Here is a 15116-nt window from a genome sequence, read left to right on the forward strand (position 1 = left end):
TTAGTTTATTTTGGTTTTTAATTTTTTTTCATTTTATATAATTTTATCTTTAATCGACATAAAAACGAAAAATATTGTCCTCAATTTATTAAAGTAGTTGAAAGTGAGTTATTTGATTCCGTGTCACAAATTTAAAAACCGGATTGATATTTTACTCTAATTTTATTATATACAATATAATAATAATAAATATAATGAGAATAGTCTTTCTGCTATGCTAGAGATTCATTTTATTTGGCACAGTTTTTTTAAAATTAATTTTCTATTTTCTGACAAAAAAATGCATTTTATTTTTCAAAAAAATATATTAAATCGCAAATAAAAATTGTAATTAGTGCTCTGAAAAGCTGCTAAACAAGGCCTACATCATTTTCATACAGTTGTGTCCATAACAGTCCATAAACCAGGGGAAAATATTCATAGAAGTGTATTGTGTATATATTATGTATTTCTGTTTTTTTATTGGAAACTACTCTTATGATAATTTAGTTAATCTTAATTAGTTATATATGTTGCTGTTGTATGTAAGTGTGAAAAATAAATAAAAATACTTAAGATTTTATTTTCATATTTAATCCATAATGAGTATGATTAGCAAAAGTTAGCTAATATTGCCAACTAAAAATAATTAACAACATAAATTGAAAAGGAGTGGTGTAATGCTTCATTCCAAAATGTTTATATCATAACTTGATAATTTTGGACGGTAGCAGTTTAATGTGCTAAAATTAATGAGTAAAGGATCATTTCAGTCTTTAAATTCGTACATCAAGATCAATTAAGTCATATTTATAGCTATTTTAATTTGTTAAGGACGATATTTTTTTATTTTGAGTCGATTAAGGATAAAATTATACAAAATGAACAAATTTATAAATTGCAATAATTCATATTTTTTTTAATCGATCTAAAAATAAAAAATATTGTTTTTAATTAATTGACTAAGTGTGAGTTTGTTGAACATGATGCACAATTCAAATACCCCTATAACCATTCTTCTAAAATTAATGCTTCAAACTCTTATATAGTTGTAGTAAACTCTGCACCATGTTTGCATGGCGAAATTATTTTTCCTCTTAAATCAAATAGTACTATATAAGAGAATTGAATTTATAAAAGATTTATAGAATCTTTTGTAATAAATTTAACCAAGTAATGGGAAAAGGTAATTAATCCACAAAATCATTAATTATTTTCTCGGATAAAGAAGTTCAAACTAATCGAAACAATACTAATTAAGCTTCATATATAGGACATGAAAAAATGGAAATTAGAGGAACAATTAAAATCATAAAATTCTTAATTAAATTAGATAATACATGAAAACAGTAATTAAATGGAGGCATGCATGCATATATATATCTAGATATATGCAGGTGCAATGTTGTTAATTAGAATGCATAGCATCATGAGCAATCAATCTTTAAATTGCAGCAGATTGACTGCTCATGATGTTATATCATTCAATCAATCAATAAGCTCCAATTAAAATTCTAATTAGAAAAAGAGAAAACACGACCGGCGATAATTAAAACCCGCCGCCGATGGCCGGAGCCCAATAGTCAGCACCATTATCACTTCCAACATGCTGAGTGCAAGACACAGGAACTAAGCACAAACCTCTGCTCTTTAAATCCTTTGGCAGCTTATTATCTTCACTATCCTGATATATGATCAAATAATAAACAAATTTAATAAAGCTAAAATTACCGTTTGGATTGAGAGATTTAACCTAAAATTAACTAATTTTATAAGTTTAATATATTTAAATAACATTATTCGTTTACTAAATTAAAAGTTTTAAAAATCATAACATCTTAAATTTTCATTTAATGTTCCGCTTCCAATGTGGAAAAAATCTAAATATGTCATTTTTTTTATAATTAATGATTTTTTTTTAATATTTATTATTCCAAATTTATTTTTACAAATCTATTGAACTTATATTTAATCTAAATGATGAAAAAAATAAATTCATTTTCTTCATATTTTAGATTGTGCAAAAGAAAGAATAATGATGATTGTAGATTAACTATAATGATTAATGAACAAATAAGTCAAATGAAGGAGAAACAATAAGTTTTAAAGTATGTAAAAAGATTAAAGATAAAAGATAAAAGTATGTAAAAGATTTTTAAAAAGTACCTGATTAGGACCTCCTTTTCTTTTCTGGCATATGTCATTCACCAACTAAATGAGAAAATAAAAAAATTATTAGTGTTTCTTAACCCTCTTCTTGATACCAAATTAATATTTACTCTTCAATTAGTCCCCAAATTATTCTTTTAATCAACTTTTATTTAGATTAAAGTTGCATAAAGCTGAGAACCTTGTTCTTGTGCTAGCTTAAACTAATATAGATGCTTTAAAGAATTCTCTTTTCAAGGTTAATTATATAAATAATTAAATTGTGGATCCAATAAAGGCATTGCAGCAATACCTGACCTGGGTCTTCAGGGAATACACAATTCCTTTCTCCTTGAACCTAACAAATAAAATTCTCTACAATTACTTAACTAATCACTATTTATTTAATTAATACAATTACCCATACAACATGTGCATATATACTCTTTATAAACAAATAAGAAATAGAAAGATAAGAGGATCTTTGTCTTGCATCGATAATAGAGAATATTAATGTATATATATATTTGTGCAAAGTTTCCTCCCGTGATATGAGTTACCACAAATTAATATATTTATGATTATCCAACTATACTATTTTTAAAGAACAATTAATGTGATACGAATAAATTTACGGTTAGCCAATTAATATGGTAGACAACGGGAAATTATTCTATCAATCCAGGCTCAATTTTATTTACATTAATGCAATATAAATACACATAGATAGATTTAACATGATTTGATCGAATTGAAATTTAGATAAAATTATCAAATATATTCATAAAAAAATTGCAAGTCGGATTCGTTAATTTATAAATTGGAATAATTTTATTTAAATTTCAATCAAATTAAAATTATAAAATTTATCTTTTCCAACTGTATCAATCTACGTAAATTTATAAAAATGATTTACTTGGGACTGGATACGTTCTCGATCTATTTTCAATTTATAGAATTAATGGATCAAACCGTCTATATTTAACTTTGAGGATATGCTTGATAAAATTATCAAGGTTCTTAATAGAATATACATATATATATGAGAGTTACTTACAGAATGTTGGTTCCTCATGTTTGATGATGCAGAATTACCCAAGTAAGGAGAGCTAAGAGCCTACAATTTTTTTTATAAATTTTTGAAGAGAGAATAAGAATTTATATGACATAGTATATAAGTAAAGAATGATTAGAAAAGGCAAAGAATGAATAATTGAGGGCATGCAGCAGCTTTAAGTGCATGCTTATTCTCATCACTGATTCTCAAATCTCAAGTGTTTTTATTTTTAGAGAGAGAAAGAAAGAGAGGTAGAGAGAGAAACACATATCACATAATTAATAAGGAAAATGCTATTTAACCCACCATTTTATACCTCCTTCATTGTCCCTCCTTACATGGCAGCATTTAATTCGTCCAATTCCCCTCCAAAAGTGTATATCTCAAAAAACAACTTATAATACATCCACTACTTTGTTGCCACGTCAGGTGGGTTGAAGAAGGTGGGTTAAAAAGGAGGGTTATATAGTATTACTCAATTAATAATTAATAATTTACCTCAATTTGAGCCTGAAGGAATCTGATATATCCAATAGCTTCTAACAAGACAGAAGCTGTGTCAGTCTGCAAAAAGACCAACATTTCACCACACAAACTCTCTCTATTAATTATTACTATAACTCATCTTTTTCATTAAATCTCATCATCTTCTTTATTCATGTCAAAAAGAGAGATCCAAAATAAAGAATCACAGCTTTATATATGATCATGTATATATAATTGAAAAATAAATTAAATTGGCTTCATGCTTTTATCTTATTACATAAGTATTTTGTAAGTAATTGAATTTTTATTTTTATATCAACGAGAAGTTACTATAGCAATTCATATCAAAAATATTCCTTATGTGGCAATAAAATTTTGGATGGTTATTTAACGTGCTCGTAGCCGTATAAAACCCCGAATTGCTATAGTAACTTTCCGTTAATGTAAAAATGAAGTACACTTACAAGCGCATAAAAATTTAACCCTATACATTCAAATTTGAAGTTTTTTTGTGTCAACATATATAAGTTGTTACCTTTCCAAATGGGGAAACTAGCTGGTGAAGTGCAGTGATTCTATCACCCAATTTCTCCTTCCTTACCTAATAAGAATAATTAATATATAGCATTAGGTTCTGCTAATTACCTTAATTATTATTTAATTAGTAAACAGAATATAGATGAAACATAGCAGAAGAATAACACATGCTTGCAGAAATAGACAAGCAAGAAAGACACTGTAAACTGAAGTCATCATTATTATATACCTTCAAAGGTGGTTGGCTTGAAGACGGCGCCTGAACCCTAGCCTTCTTGCACACCCCGCCGCCGGTGGCCGCCGTGCTATTACACTGGTAAGAAGTAAAAAAGAAGCATAAAAAAGAATGAACTTATAAAATCTAGATAAATTAATTAAATTAATTACAATATTTTTTTTCTGTTTTACCAACCTCAGATGATTGATCGAAGTGTTGACTTATTACATCTGGCTTGTTGTTGTAAGAGAAGTCAAGAATATTATTACTTGTAACACAAGACCTAGGGGAAGAAACTGGCATGACTTGCTGTGACCAATTAGGTCTAATTAGGGTTTGAAATTCTTCTTCACCACCACCTTGACCATACAAATTACTATTTTGAGAAATTTCTTGTTTTACATCGTATGGATTCAAGAATTTTGGATGGAAATGACTCGCTCCAAACCTATATTCTTCTTCTTGTTCTTCTCCTGTCAAACCACCCCTGAAAAACACATCGTAACGAGTACGCATGTAAGCAGAAATTCACCGAAAATCATTTAATAACTCGTCGTTGTTGGTAAAATATAAAAATTTAAAAGTAGGTAACCGTTCTATAAAAAAACTTCAGTGAACTATATCGAAAACTAAAGAAGATTGTTTTTAAACCAAGCAAGCAAAAATTCACCAAAAATCACTTAGTAACATGCCGTTGTTGGTAAAATCTAAAAATTTAAAAATCGATAACCGTAAAAACTTGAGTGAAGTAGACAAAAAAAAGTAAAGAAAGCTTGTTTTTGAATCAAGTAGGCATGCTATTTAATAGTATGAGGTTAATTAATTAAAAAGTGAATTATAGTTGAGATTTAATTACATAAGTAGTTGGCTCCATGACTGAGGAAGCTCTTGGTTGTGATCAAGAAAATAATTAAAACCAAGTGATGAAGATGAAGGAGAAGAAGATGAAGAAGAAGATCCAAAAACATAAGGAGAAGAAGACAGAAAATTAGGGTTTGCCATCAAAAAACAAGCTTCAAATTCTTGTTTTTCCTTCAAAAAAGATAGCATTTATAAAGAAAAATCATCTCCTTTTGATCTTTAATTTCTTGTTTTTTTTTCCTATTCTTTTCTATCACTTTCTTGCTTTTTTTTTTCTTTTTTTCCTTGTTTATGCACTCTTACAAGCCCTTTGGTAAAGGGTTTCAAAGTTCTGTTTGGTTTGTGAGAAATTTTGAGTACATTTTCTGAAAGAATGTTGATAGAGATGTGGGGTTAATGAGCTTTGTATAATTTTATTTTTTTCTTCTTTCATTCATTTAATAACCTTTTTTATTCTTTGCTTTTGCTTTATTATAAAGTGTGTGGGCAACAAAAAAGCTGGTGGGCTGTTTTTTCACTCCATAAACTAATGTAATTTGTACTGTCTAATTATATAATTATGTGATATATTAATTATTAATGTTTCCTTGATTTGGGGTGGTACATTGGGATTGTTTCTTGAGTTAGGGTTAGAGTAGGATTAGGGTATTTCGCATTATTATGTCGTTCTCTTTTCTAGTGCAATAATTGATCAAATCAATTACCAAAACACTAGTGTTTTAAAAATCGGACCTCACCGGCTGGTTAAACCGATTCAATCACATATTGAAGGCTAGGCTGGTTAGAACCCTTTTAAAAATCTGGCTCATCCACTTTGAATTAGAAAAAGTTGTATGATCCGATGAGCCATTGAATGACATGTTGAACCGTAAAACCAACCGGTTTTCATAAACTTAATTATAATTTCTTTAAAACTATAAAATTTCATATAAGAAGTATAATTATATATTTTAGGCCTAATGGTGCCAAAAAGACGAACCTTTTCAACTTTTTAAATATATATATTCAAATTTTTAAAAAGTTGTAGATTTATTCAAATTTGATAATTTTGTTGTAAATCTATCAATTTTAAAAGATTAGATAGATTTTTAGCGAATTAGTCAAATTGGGATGAATTTATAAAAAAATAGTCACTTTATAAAAAAATAGATTAATTACCTAGAAAGCATCAGAATTGCTTCCATCAACTAGTAGTAAATCGGGTGAACCATCAACTGGTGGCAAATACCGGTCCGGTTTTAAAATAATGCCAAAAATAAAGACATCCAATTTCATTCAAGTAATAATTATTATTATTTTTAAAAAAATATTCTACTTGAGATTTATTAAACTTAATGTCCGGATAAAATGTTAGTTTCTAGACTAAAATAAAGCCCTAAAAATGAAATATTTTATCAAATAGTTGGAGATGGAGGCTACTAATTTTGCAATAAGTGCACATGCCTTCCAAGCAAAAAGGCAATATAAACTTTTGTTGTTTTTTTTCATTTAATTTAGACTTTCAACTCAGAGACAAAATATAATGATTGAACATTTTTAACTTTTTTTTTTCCTTATTATCAAAAATTGAAAAAACAGTATCCTTTTCTTTTCATAATTAAATGCATGTATTTTTCTGTTTAGACTATTAAGTTTAGAATGTTTTTCTATGGTACTTTTACAGATAGTACACAACATGATAAAAACAAAATGAATGTGATCAGTCAGATTGATTCTAGCTCTTGTAGAATTATCAATGAATGGGGCAATTGGGCATGTTTTTGTGTTTTTTTGGATGATTTTGATTTGTTGTTTTGTAAGATGAAGAATTTCTTAAAATCAGTCAAGGATTTTTATTTCAAAAACACATCCAACAGTGAAAATCATAGGATTTGTAAATATCATTTGACTATATATTTGTAATACATCCATTAATGTAAAGTAATGGAGGTCCACAACCATTGTAATTTGAATGAAAATGATTGTTATGTGGAATTTCAAAATGTGGATGTAGCATGTGAGATTCTACTTCACTATGTAGTGATGTAAAATTAGAATCAGCTGAATTCGAACAATCGAGCGGTATAATTATTTGGAAAAAAATATATAAAAAATAGAAAATGTATTACAAAAACACAAAAACTTTATATGATATGGTAAATGCATGTATCTACGGAGGAATAAATAGTTTACGAACATCAAAAATCTCATTCACATATAAATGAAATTTTTGATTTACTAATAGCATAAATCTTATTCACATATTAATGAAATTTTTGATTTGTAGCATTTTGAGTTTTTGTTTTTCATGAGTTGTAGACTGATGTGGGAGGGGACAAGTTATGGACAAGGATCAGTTGACTAGAAGTGGATAGTTCCTTGTAGTAATAGAACAACTTGATGATAAGGTTGAATTTAGCAGGGTTGTACAATAATGGAGGTGAAGAATTTGAATTATAAATTGTGTTATTGGCAGTGGCGGAATTAGAAAATAAAGAGAGCGGAGCTAGATAGAAGTAAAATGACTAATGACTAAAAAACAGAATAAAACGATTTAAGAAGAAAATTGATGTCGATAAAGATATAAAGACGATAAAAAATAATTGGTGACTTGTGCTCATCTACCCTATCTCCATAATTTTACCCTTGTAGCTATAGCAAAGTGTCGAAACATATTGGCGTATCATGTTTACGTTGTGGTACACTATGATGATATGATTAGAGTCGATGCGTATAACACTCATTTGATAATCACGTCAACATGATATGAAAACAAGGCGAGTTACGTATATCAATTCGTATAACCATGTGATCTAGTGGGTCGATTATGGATCGTTACAACATGTTCCATTTAACTCATTTATTATAATGGAATGCATATTAACACGACAAGTTTAACTCATTTATTTAAGCGAATCGAATATAGGTCATATAAACACAACACATTTAGCTTATTTGTCTATATTAAGGGTAACACTAACACAATATATTTACCATATCTATTAATAATATGGCAGATCGGGTTGACACTACATGAGACGATACCACGTCTTAAATCGTGCCATAAACAAATTCACATGTCAGTCTAGACTTTGACATGTTTTATGACGTGTCGCAAACGGATTGACCAATTTATGACACGAACACGTGGATTGACCAATTTATGACACAAACACGTGGATTGACCAATTTATGACACGAACACATTTAATCTCAGCCTTAATCCATTTTTTTTCGTATTAGACTATCGTATTCGCATATCATGATCCATTTTGACGTACCTAATCATAGATTAACTTCGACTATCGATTAGGCGCTAAGAAAGAAGATGCATGGAGTAAGACCTAAAAGCTCTTTTAATTATCAAGTAAAGCAATATATATGTGTTCAACGATCGTTACAGCATGATACAATTATTTATATAAGTCACTACAATACTGAAAGTATACAGAAACCTATTTCAGGACAAGAACCTATTTCAGGACAAGGCAACAACGTATTATTTATAATCAATCAAGTACTTTGTCCCTCAAAAGGTTTAAAAATTACATCACTCTTTGCCGACACGCTTCCACTCGGAAAGAAATGCTTAATTGACATGAACCATATCCATATGATCAAAGCATCCACCAAAAAAAGCAGCTGAGCTTTTCAAGAATTTATGAATTGAGGAAAGGAATTTCTAATTGCAGAAAGATGACAATGAATGATATTCCCAACTAAATAATGGGAATAAATAATTCTACAGATAAAACTTTTGATTTCTTGATTTGATTATATGCCTAATTCAGGCACATTATATAATACAGTACACTATGCTGAATTTCTTTCTATGTTTATTTCTGTTATTGATTGACTAGGTTTTCTGTTGGCTGCCTAAACCACCATGCCGCTGCATAGCTACCACTGGCTCGCTGCATCTAGGACACCGGAATAACGAAGATGCAGCACATCTTGTTCTAAGGCAGTAATAGCAATACCTGACAATATGAAATAGTTATCCTGAATAATAAAGTGATTAAGCTTCTAATTGCACTTTCCATCGAAATCCAGTAGGCTACTCAAAAAGTTTGGAAATAATGGTGATAAAAGAGAAAATAGACAAAAGACCGACATTTTAGGCTCGGGATGAAAGTAACTTTCTAATAGTTGAAGTAAAGAAGGAAAGGGGTGAAGTAATTTATGCACCTGTGCTGACATGGGAGAGCGAGAAATGGAATGGTTGGAGTCGTCTGGCAAATGGGGCAAGTGCTATCATCTGCTGTGGAATTTGAGGATTTATCCTTTGAAAATGGGCTCAGTAAGTTTTTAACTGATGATGAGTTGAGAAGAGGAAGAAGCAGTAATAGCATCTCCTGCATATCAGTCAAAGGACGTAAGTTTTAGAAAAGAATTATCATATTTGACTAAACATTTTGGAACTCCCACTACCAGCCTAAGGACAGAAAACTCCAAGAAGCAACCAAAATAAAATAATGAAGCATATCTACAGTGAAGGTGAATCGTCATAAGACTTCAAAGATACGCATCATCAACCTCAGCTTATAAACCTAGACAGGTTTCAGCAGCGAAAGCATCAAATAGAAGACTTATTCTAGTCAATTTCAAGGGAACGTAAAGCCCATGCACAATTCACAGTAATATCCATCTTAACAGCAATGCTTGAAGTTCTACAGCTAAATATTAATTGTCTGCATAACTTCCATTTCCCAATTTTATTAACAGGTCAGTGCTAAGAAGTACAATGGTGAGTAGTAGGAACATACTAGATAATTGATAACCAAGTTCTCTGCATAAGACATCTAACAGGTGGTAGACAAGGGGCACTTGAGTTCCAAGTAGCATATGCAAACAAGCTAAGGACACTTACTTGGCAGGGTTCAAGTCTTCAAGGCACAAATGTTGCAAATATTAGCAAATAAAAGATTATATGTGCTGAATGTACATCACAGCCATATTGTTTAGTGACAAAGAAATGTATTTCATTGTTGTCCAAGACTAAAAATGTGATCCAAATCTAATTGGCAATTCCATTCCCTCCCCAGCCCTACTATGTTGCTTTTCCTTTTCCTCATTTCAATCATGAAACTAAAAGAAAGCAATTTGGCAGGAATCACCAATGAAAAGCATTATTAGACACCAAAACAAAGACAACGTCCAATATTTCAGAAACAAAAGAAACGAGTTGAAAAGACCAGCGAGCATAGACCTTTCAGATTAGCACAAATACACAAACCCATTAGAAAATGTTATTTCACGATATTTCCTCGTATCAAGCTTTGGGTCAAAATAGCCCATACCCATAAATCTTAAGAACAAATATTTATAGATTTTGATAGTTAAGAATTTATTACCGAAAATTCATTCCACACTAATTGGCGATTCATGTACTCAAAGCTAACTGCTCGATTCATATGGGGACTTCCATAGACAAGCCTTGCTTTTAATACTCTTTCAACAAGATTCCTAAATCTGCATCAAGCAATTCCATCATTCAACTCCAAACAAAGCAGAATAATCTTTTCCAATCTAAGTTTTTTCCAAGAATATCTAACAGAAAATTCAATATTTTGCATGACCTTTTGGACCATTTTTAGAGAAGGTACACTGCACTTTCCCAGTTGCACCTCTTAATGTAGATGGACTTTAATCTAGTAACATTCATACATAAAATTAACACTTAAGTTATTCTTATGAAAAATTAGACAAAATTGATACCTTCCCGTGTATAGAAATATGAGTAGGTTGACACATGATGCAGCCTTATAAATTCCCTCAATACGTTGTAACAGAATCCACGCACGTCGTGCTAGAGGCCTCTGCAAAATAAGAGAGGAATCAATGCTCTGACCTCTGAAAATTTTCCACTTTAATTTGAGGTTAAAAAGAAAATGAAGTTTGAAAAAAAAACCTGCTCAGAATCACCCCATCTACGAAAGGCGGAGAAGGACTGCAAACGAGCCCATATATATTGACCCCCAACAGTGGCGATGCAATACCAAAGTTTCTGAGCCATAGTCAGTCCAGGTCCTTCCAAGCCTGTTCTGACTGTAGGAAGCACAGCATGCCAAACAGATAGAAAGAGCTAAGAAAATAATTTCTAATGGAAATTTAAGAAGAAACCGTTACATGTTGATCACTCTTTTTTGTGTAGGAATGGTATGAATTGTTTATGTTCCATATAAGATAAAAAGAAGGCATCAAAAGATGGTTGTATGAATAGTGTATAAAACTTGCATGTAATTTTTCTCATTAGGTACTCGGGAAGGGGCAATTAAAACTAAATCCATAGGATATTACAAGCACGCTCAAAATCTATTTGGGTCCAAAGGAGAAACAATATTCATCTATAACCATTAAATTTTTTATAGGAGAAGTTATTACGAGCTATGAAAAATAATGTGTAACGTTATAATCTCATATCAGCAACAAATAAAACTTGAAACATAATCCGGTAGAATATAAATTTGTATGTTAAGTAATTCAGACAGGAATGTTTGGGAAGCTTCTGTTTTTACAAACTTTATATAGAAGACGTAATAATAAGTCAGAACAGATTGTAACAAACACGCAAGAAAGGAAAGCACCTCTTCCTAATGCATCAGCAGAAGAGCAAAAAAGTCAGAGCACGAGATATTCAAAATATGCTTAGACATAAGATATAAAAAGGTATAGAGCCAGTATTTGTAAAACAAGAGCAAATGCAAGAAAAAAGAGCAGACCTGCATACTACCTTTTTCTCTAAATTCGACTGCGCGTTCGTCTCTATAGCGGAGATTCATGAGAGCATTTCCAGGAGTAGGCTTATCTACCCAAATAGAGAACCTCCAAATAAGAAACTCAAGGAAAGCATCAAGTTCTGGCTCATATTGAAATAGCATTCCTGGCTAATCATAACAAGTAAAAGTGAAACAAATTAAACAACACTCTCATGATGAATGACTGATTAATAGACAACCAACATAAAGAATAATTATACAATGCTACAGTTGTGCCACATCATTCGTGCAACAAACAAACGTTTGTAATGTTAGGATTATAGGATATTTAATGATAAAAAATAAAGAATTGAATATTACACAACTCCAAATGCTCACTGGCTTGTTGTAAAAATGAGGTGGCACAATCGTTGCATGGAATAAACCATCCCGACATAAAAAATACATAGATTTTCAAAATAATCGCAAAAATAAATCAATGTTCTGATGCTAAACACAAGAGAAAAATAATATTAGTTTACCTTCATTAAAGAGAAAACCTTAACCAATTGCTCTTTTAACATGGCTGACATTTCAATATCTAATCTCCCAGCATCAAATTGATTAACTCTAGATATCGAAATCGGTATTATTGACTGCCACACAAAAAATATCAAATCAATTCTCTATGAAACAGCTAATAAATACCCAATTCAAAATCAGATACAGCTGCATACGTTTCCAATCCAATAATTTAGTTAGGGCAAACAAGTATCTTACTATTTAAACGTAATAACCATACTCTACAATAAAATTTTAACTAATTTAAAAAATTTAGCAAGAAAAAAAGTTTGCCCTAGTCGATAGTAGCAAACTAAGAATGACCTGGTGAGAAAGAGTGAGAGATTGCCATTGAGGAAGCAATTTAATGTAAGTGTCGATCCATTCATGCTCAGGCGGCGGAACAAGCAGCGGCGGTGAAGAACTAGAGGCGGTGCTCATTTTCTGAACTGCGGTAATTGTTGAATTGAGTGATTGCTGCTGCTTCTACTAGTTGCTATTGCAAATCTAGTAGAATGCTATTTGCTTAATTTTTAGTGGGTTTTTTTGTGTTGATTCAATTTGGGAAGGGTATTTTGGTCTTATTTTTCAGTGTGTTTTCCAGAGAATCGGAGCATGTTTTCCCTTTGCTGATGAGGTGAAGGCGTCAGAGACTCACAAGCTACCAGTTCTCCATATATTACGCAATTCGAGTTCTATGATCACAATTTAATGAACTTATTTTCTTTTTTAAAAGAGAAAATTAGGAAAAATACTCTCTTTTTAAAAATAATAGGATTTCCTACCTCAAGAAGGAAAAGATAGAGAAAATACCTCACCCTTTTACTATAATTATTTTTTTACTCTAAGACATATTTATATTATAATTATACCTACTTTTTATTATTATTTTACTCTAATTATATTTTTTTTACTCTAATAATATACCACCTGTTACTCTTTTTTTCCCTTTCTCTTTTTTCTTCTTTCTCTTCTCTGCTTTCTTCTTTTTTCGTCATCTTCTTCTTCTTCTTCTTCTTCTTCTTCATTTTTATTCTTTTTTTCATCATCGTTCCTTCATCGATCCGTTGTCGCTCCGCCATCATTTCGTCGTCGCTCCGCCGTTCTTTCATATTTGATTTTAGCGATTTTTTTCTTAATTCGTGGTGATAAATACAATTCATTTTAACTTTAAGATCTAAATAAATTAATCTTGATTTTTTTCAATTTTAGATCTAAAAAGCTGCATGAAAAACGATTTTATGATGAAAAAAACGATTTTCTGCAAACAAAACAGCATCTGATTATCATATGAGTATCACTGCATTATCATCACATTATCATAACACTGTAGAAAAAATTATTTTTTTTATAAAAAAACAGCCTCTGATTATCATATGAGTATCACTGTATTATCATGTAGTTATCATAACATTGCGGGGAAAAAAATTCTGCATAAAATAATGTTTGATTATAAAATCGTTATCATAATATTATCATATTTCGTTATCATAACATTATCATATGATACCGAGATGATATTTATGGTATCAAGATGATAATGTTATGATAATATCTATGATTATGTTATGATAAAACAATATTTGATTATCATGTCAGTATCAGTATATTATCATGTTGTTATCATAACACTGCAGTAAGATAACTAGATGATAATGAAATATGATAATGTTATGATAATATCTATGATTATGTTATGATAAAACAGTATCTGATTATCATCTCCGTATCAGTATATTATCATGTTGTTATCATAACACTGCAGTAAGATACCTAGATGATAATGAAATATGATAAGATTATGATAATTGGATGATAACGTGCGCAAAAATATAATTACAAAAGGATTTATGATAACCAGATGATAACGGAGTAAAATCATAAATATTTTTAAACCCAGAGTAAAAACATAAATCTGAAAAAAACGTGAGGTATTTTCTGCAACTTTTCAGTGTTGAGGTAAAATGTACAAATATTTTTATTTTTGGAGTAAATACCTAAATTTCCCTTTTTAAAATGACTAATACTCTCAAAAACTATGATCTTTTTTTTTTCAATAGCACTATGATTTTGTAATTTCATCAATTACACCATATTTTATATTTTTACGTTTTAATAATACCCTACAATATCAAATTGAACTCTTTTTATCTGGATAAAATTAAAAAAAAAATGCTTCATATTTTTCAAAAGTTCTAAACCTACATAACTCTTTTTAGATTAAAATAAAAAATAAATTTGTGTAAAATAATTATAGAGTCGAACACTTATAAAAAATAAATTTTAGAAATAGATACGATTTTGAACTCGGATAATTTTCTTAAATTTATACCGGACCAATCAAAATTGTGGATATTAAAAAATATTTTACCTTTTAAACTTGCATGATTAAAATATAAATGTATCATAAATTTTGAAATTTAATAGGTGAAGGATCTTAAATGAAGCATCCGAAAGTTTTGAAGTTACAAATGATGCATAATTTTATCATTAAATTCTTATTTTATTGTTTTAATTTACTTCAAAATAAATTTAATATTAAACTAAAAATTATAATGTATTATTTATTTCTTATCTATTAAATTTTTAATGT

General features: G+C 29.8%; 2 protein-coding genes across 3 annotated transcripts; both read right to left on the bottom strand.

Moving 5' to 3' along the window:
- Positions 1–1282: 1282 nt before the first annotated feature.
- Positions 1283–5700, bottom strand: LOC126683317 (transcription factor bHLH68-like). Of its 2 annotated transcripts, XM_050379170.1 has the most exons (9): positions 5281–5699; positions 4620–4911; positions 4437–4520; positions 4206–4271; positions 3683–3748; positions 3185–3244; positions 2441–2485; positions 2146–2190; positions 1283–1663 (listed from the first exon to the last, which is right to left on the bottom strand). In XM_050379170.1, exons 1-9 carry the CDS (start codon positions 5472–5474, stop codon positions 1529–1531), a joined length of 987 nt encoding a protein of 328 aa, XP_050235127.1. In that variant the 5' UTR covers positions 5475–5699; the 3' UTR covers positions 1283–1528. The 2 variants fall into 2 exon arrangements, with proteins under 2 accessions (XP_050235127.1, XP_050235128.1); XM_050379171.1 differs by lacking the exon at positions 3185–3244 and having other exon boundaries at positions 5281–5700.
- A 3230-nt stretch (positions 5701–8930) lies between these two features.
- On the bottom strand, positions 8931–13226 carry LOC126683169 (peroxisome biogenesis protein 2). Its single transcript, XM_050379003.2, has 8 exons — positions 12848–13226; positions 12505–12618; positions 11998–12151; positions 11176–11312; positions 10983–11083; positions 10619–10736; positions 9453–9619; positions 8931–9244 (listed from the first exon to the last, which is right to left on the bottom strand). Exons 1-8 carry the CDS (start codon positions 12962–12964, stop codon positions 9121–9123), a joined length of 1032 nt encoding a protein of 343 aa, XP_050234960.1. The 5' UTR covers positions 12965–13226; the 3' UTR covers positions 8931–9120.
- Between the last annotated feature and the right edge of the window lie 1890 nt (positions 13227–15116).

The sequence above is a fragment of the Mercurialis annua genome, linkage group LG5 (assembly GCF_937616625.2).
Source record: "Mercurialis annua linkage group LG5, ddMerAnnu1.2, whole genome shotgun sequence".
Taxonomy (NCBI): Eukaryota; Viridiplantae; Streptophyta; class Magnoliopsida; order Malpighiales; family Euphorbiaceae; genus Mercurialis; species Mercurialis annua.

Excerpts from the sequence above, each read along its gene's own strand:
- LOC126683317 (XM_050379170.1), bottom strand. The coding sequence starts at position 5,474 with ATGCTATCTTTTTTGAAGGAAAAACAAGAATTTGAAGCTTGTTTTTTG. Across the intron at positions 3,245-3,682 it reads TCCTTCAGGCTCAAATTGAG|GCTCTTAGCTCTCCTTACTT; the intron begins GTAAATTATTAA and ends AAAAAATTGTAG. Across the intron at positions 2,486-3,184 it reads ACATGAGGAACCAACATTCT|GTTCAAGGAGAAAGGAATTG; the intron begins GTAAGTAACTCT and ends TTTATTTGTTAG.
- LOC126683169 (XM_050379003.2), bottom strand. The coding sequence starts at position 12,964 with ATGAGCACCGCCTCTAGTTCTTCACCGCCGCTGCTTGTTCCGCCGCCT. Across the intron at positions 9,620-10,618 it reads TAGTGTGGAATGAATTTTCG|GAGATGCTATTACTGCTTCT; the intron begins GTAATAAATTCT and ends ACTGATATGCAG. Across the intron at positions 9,245-9,452 it reads GCTCTCCCATGTCAGCACAG|GTATTGCTATTACTGCCTTA; the intron begins GTGCATAAATTA and ends TCATATTGTCAG.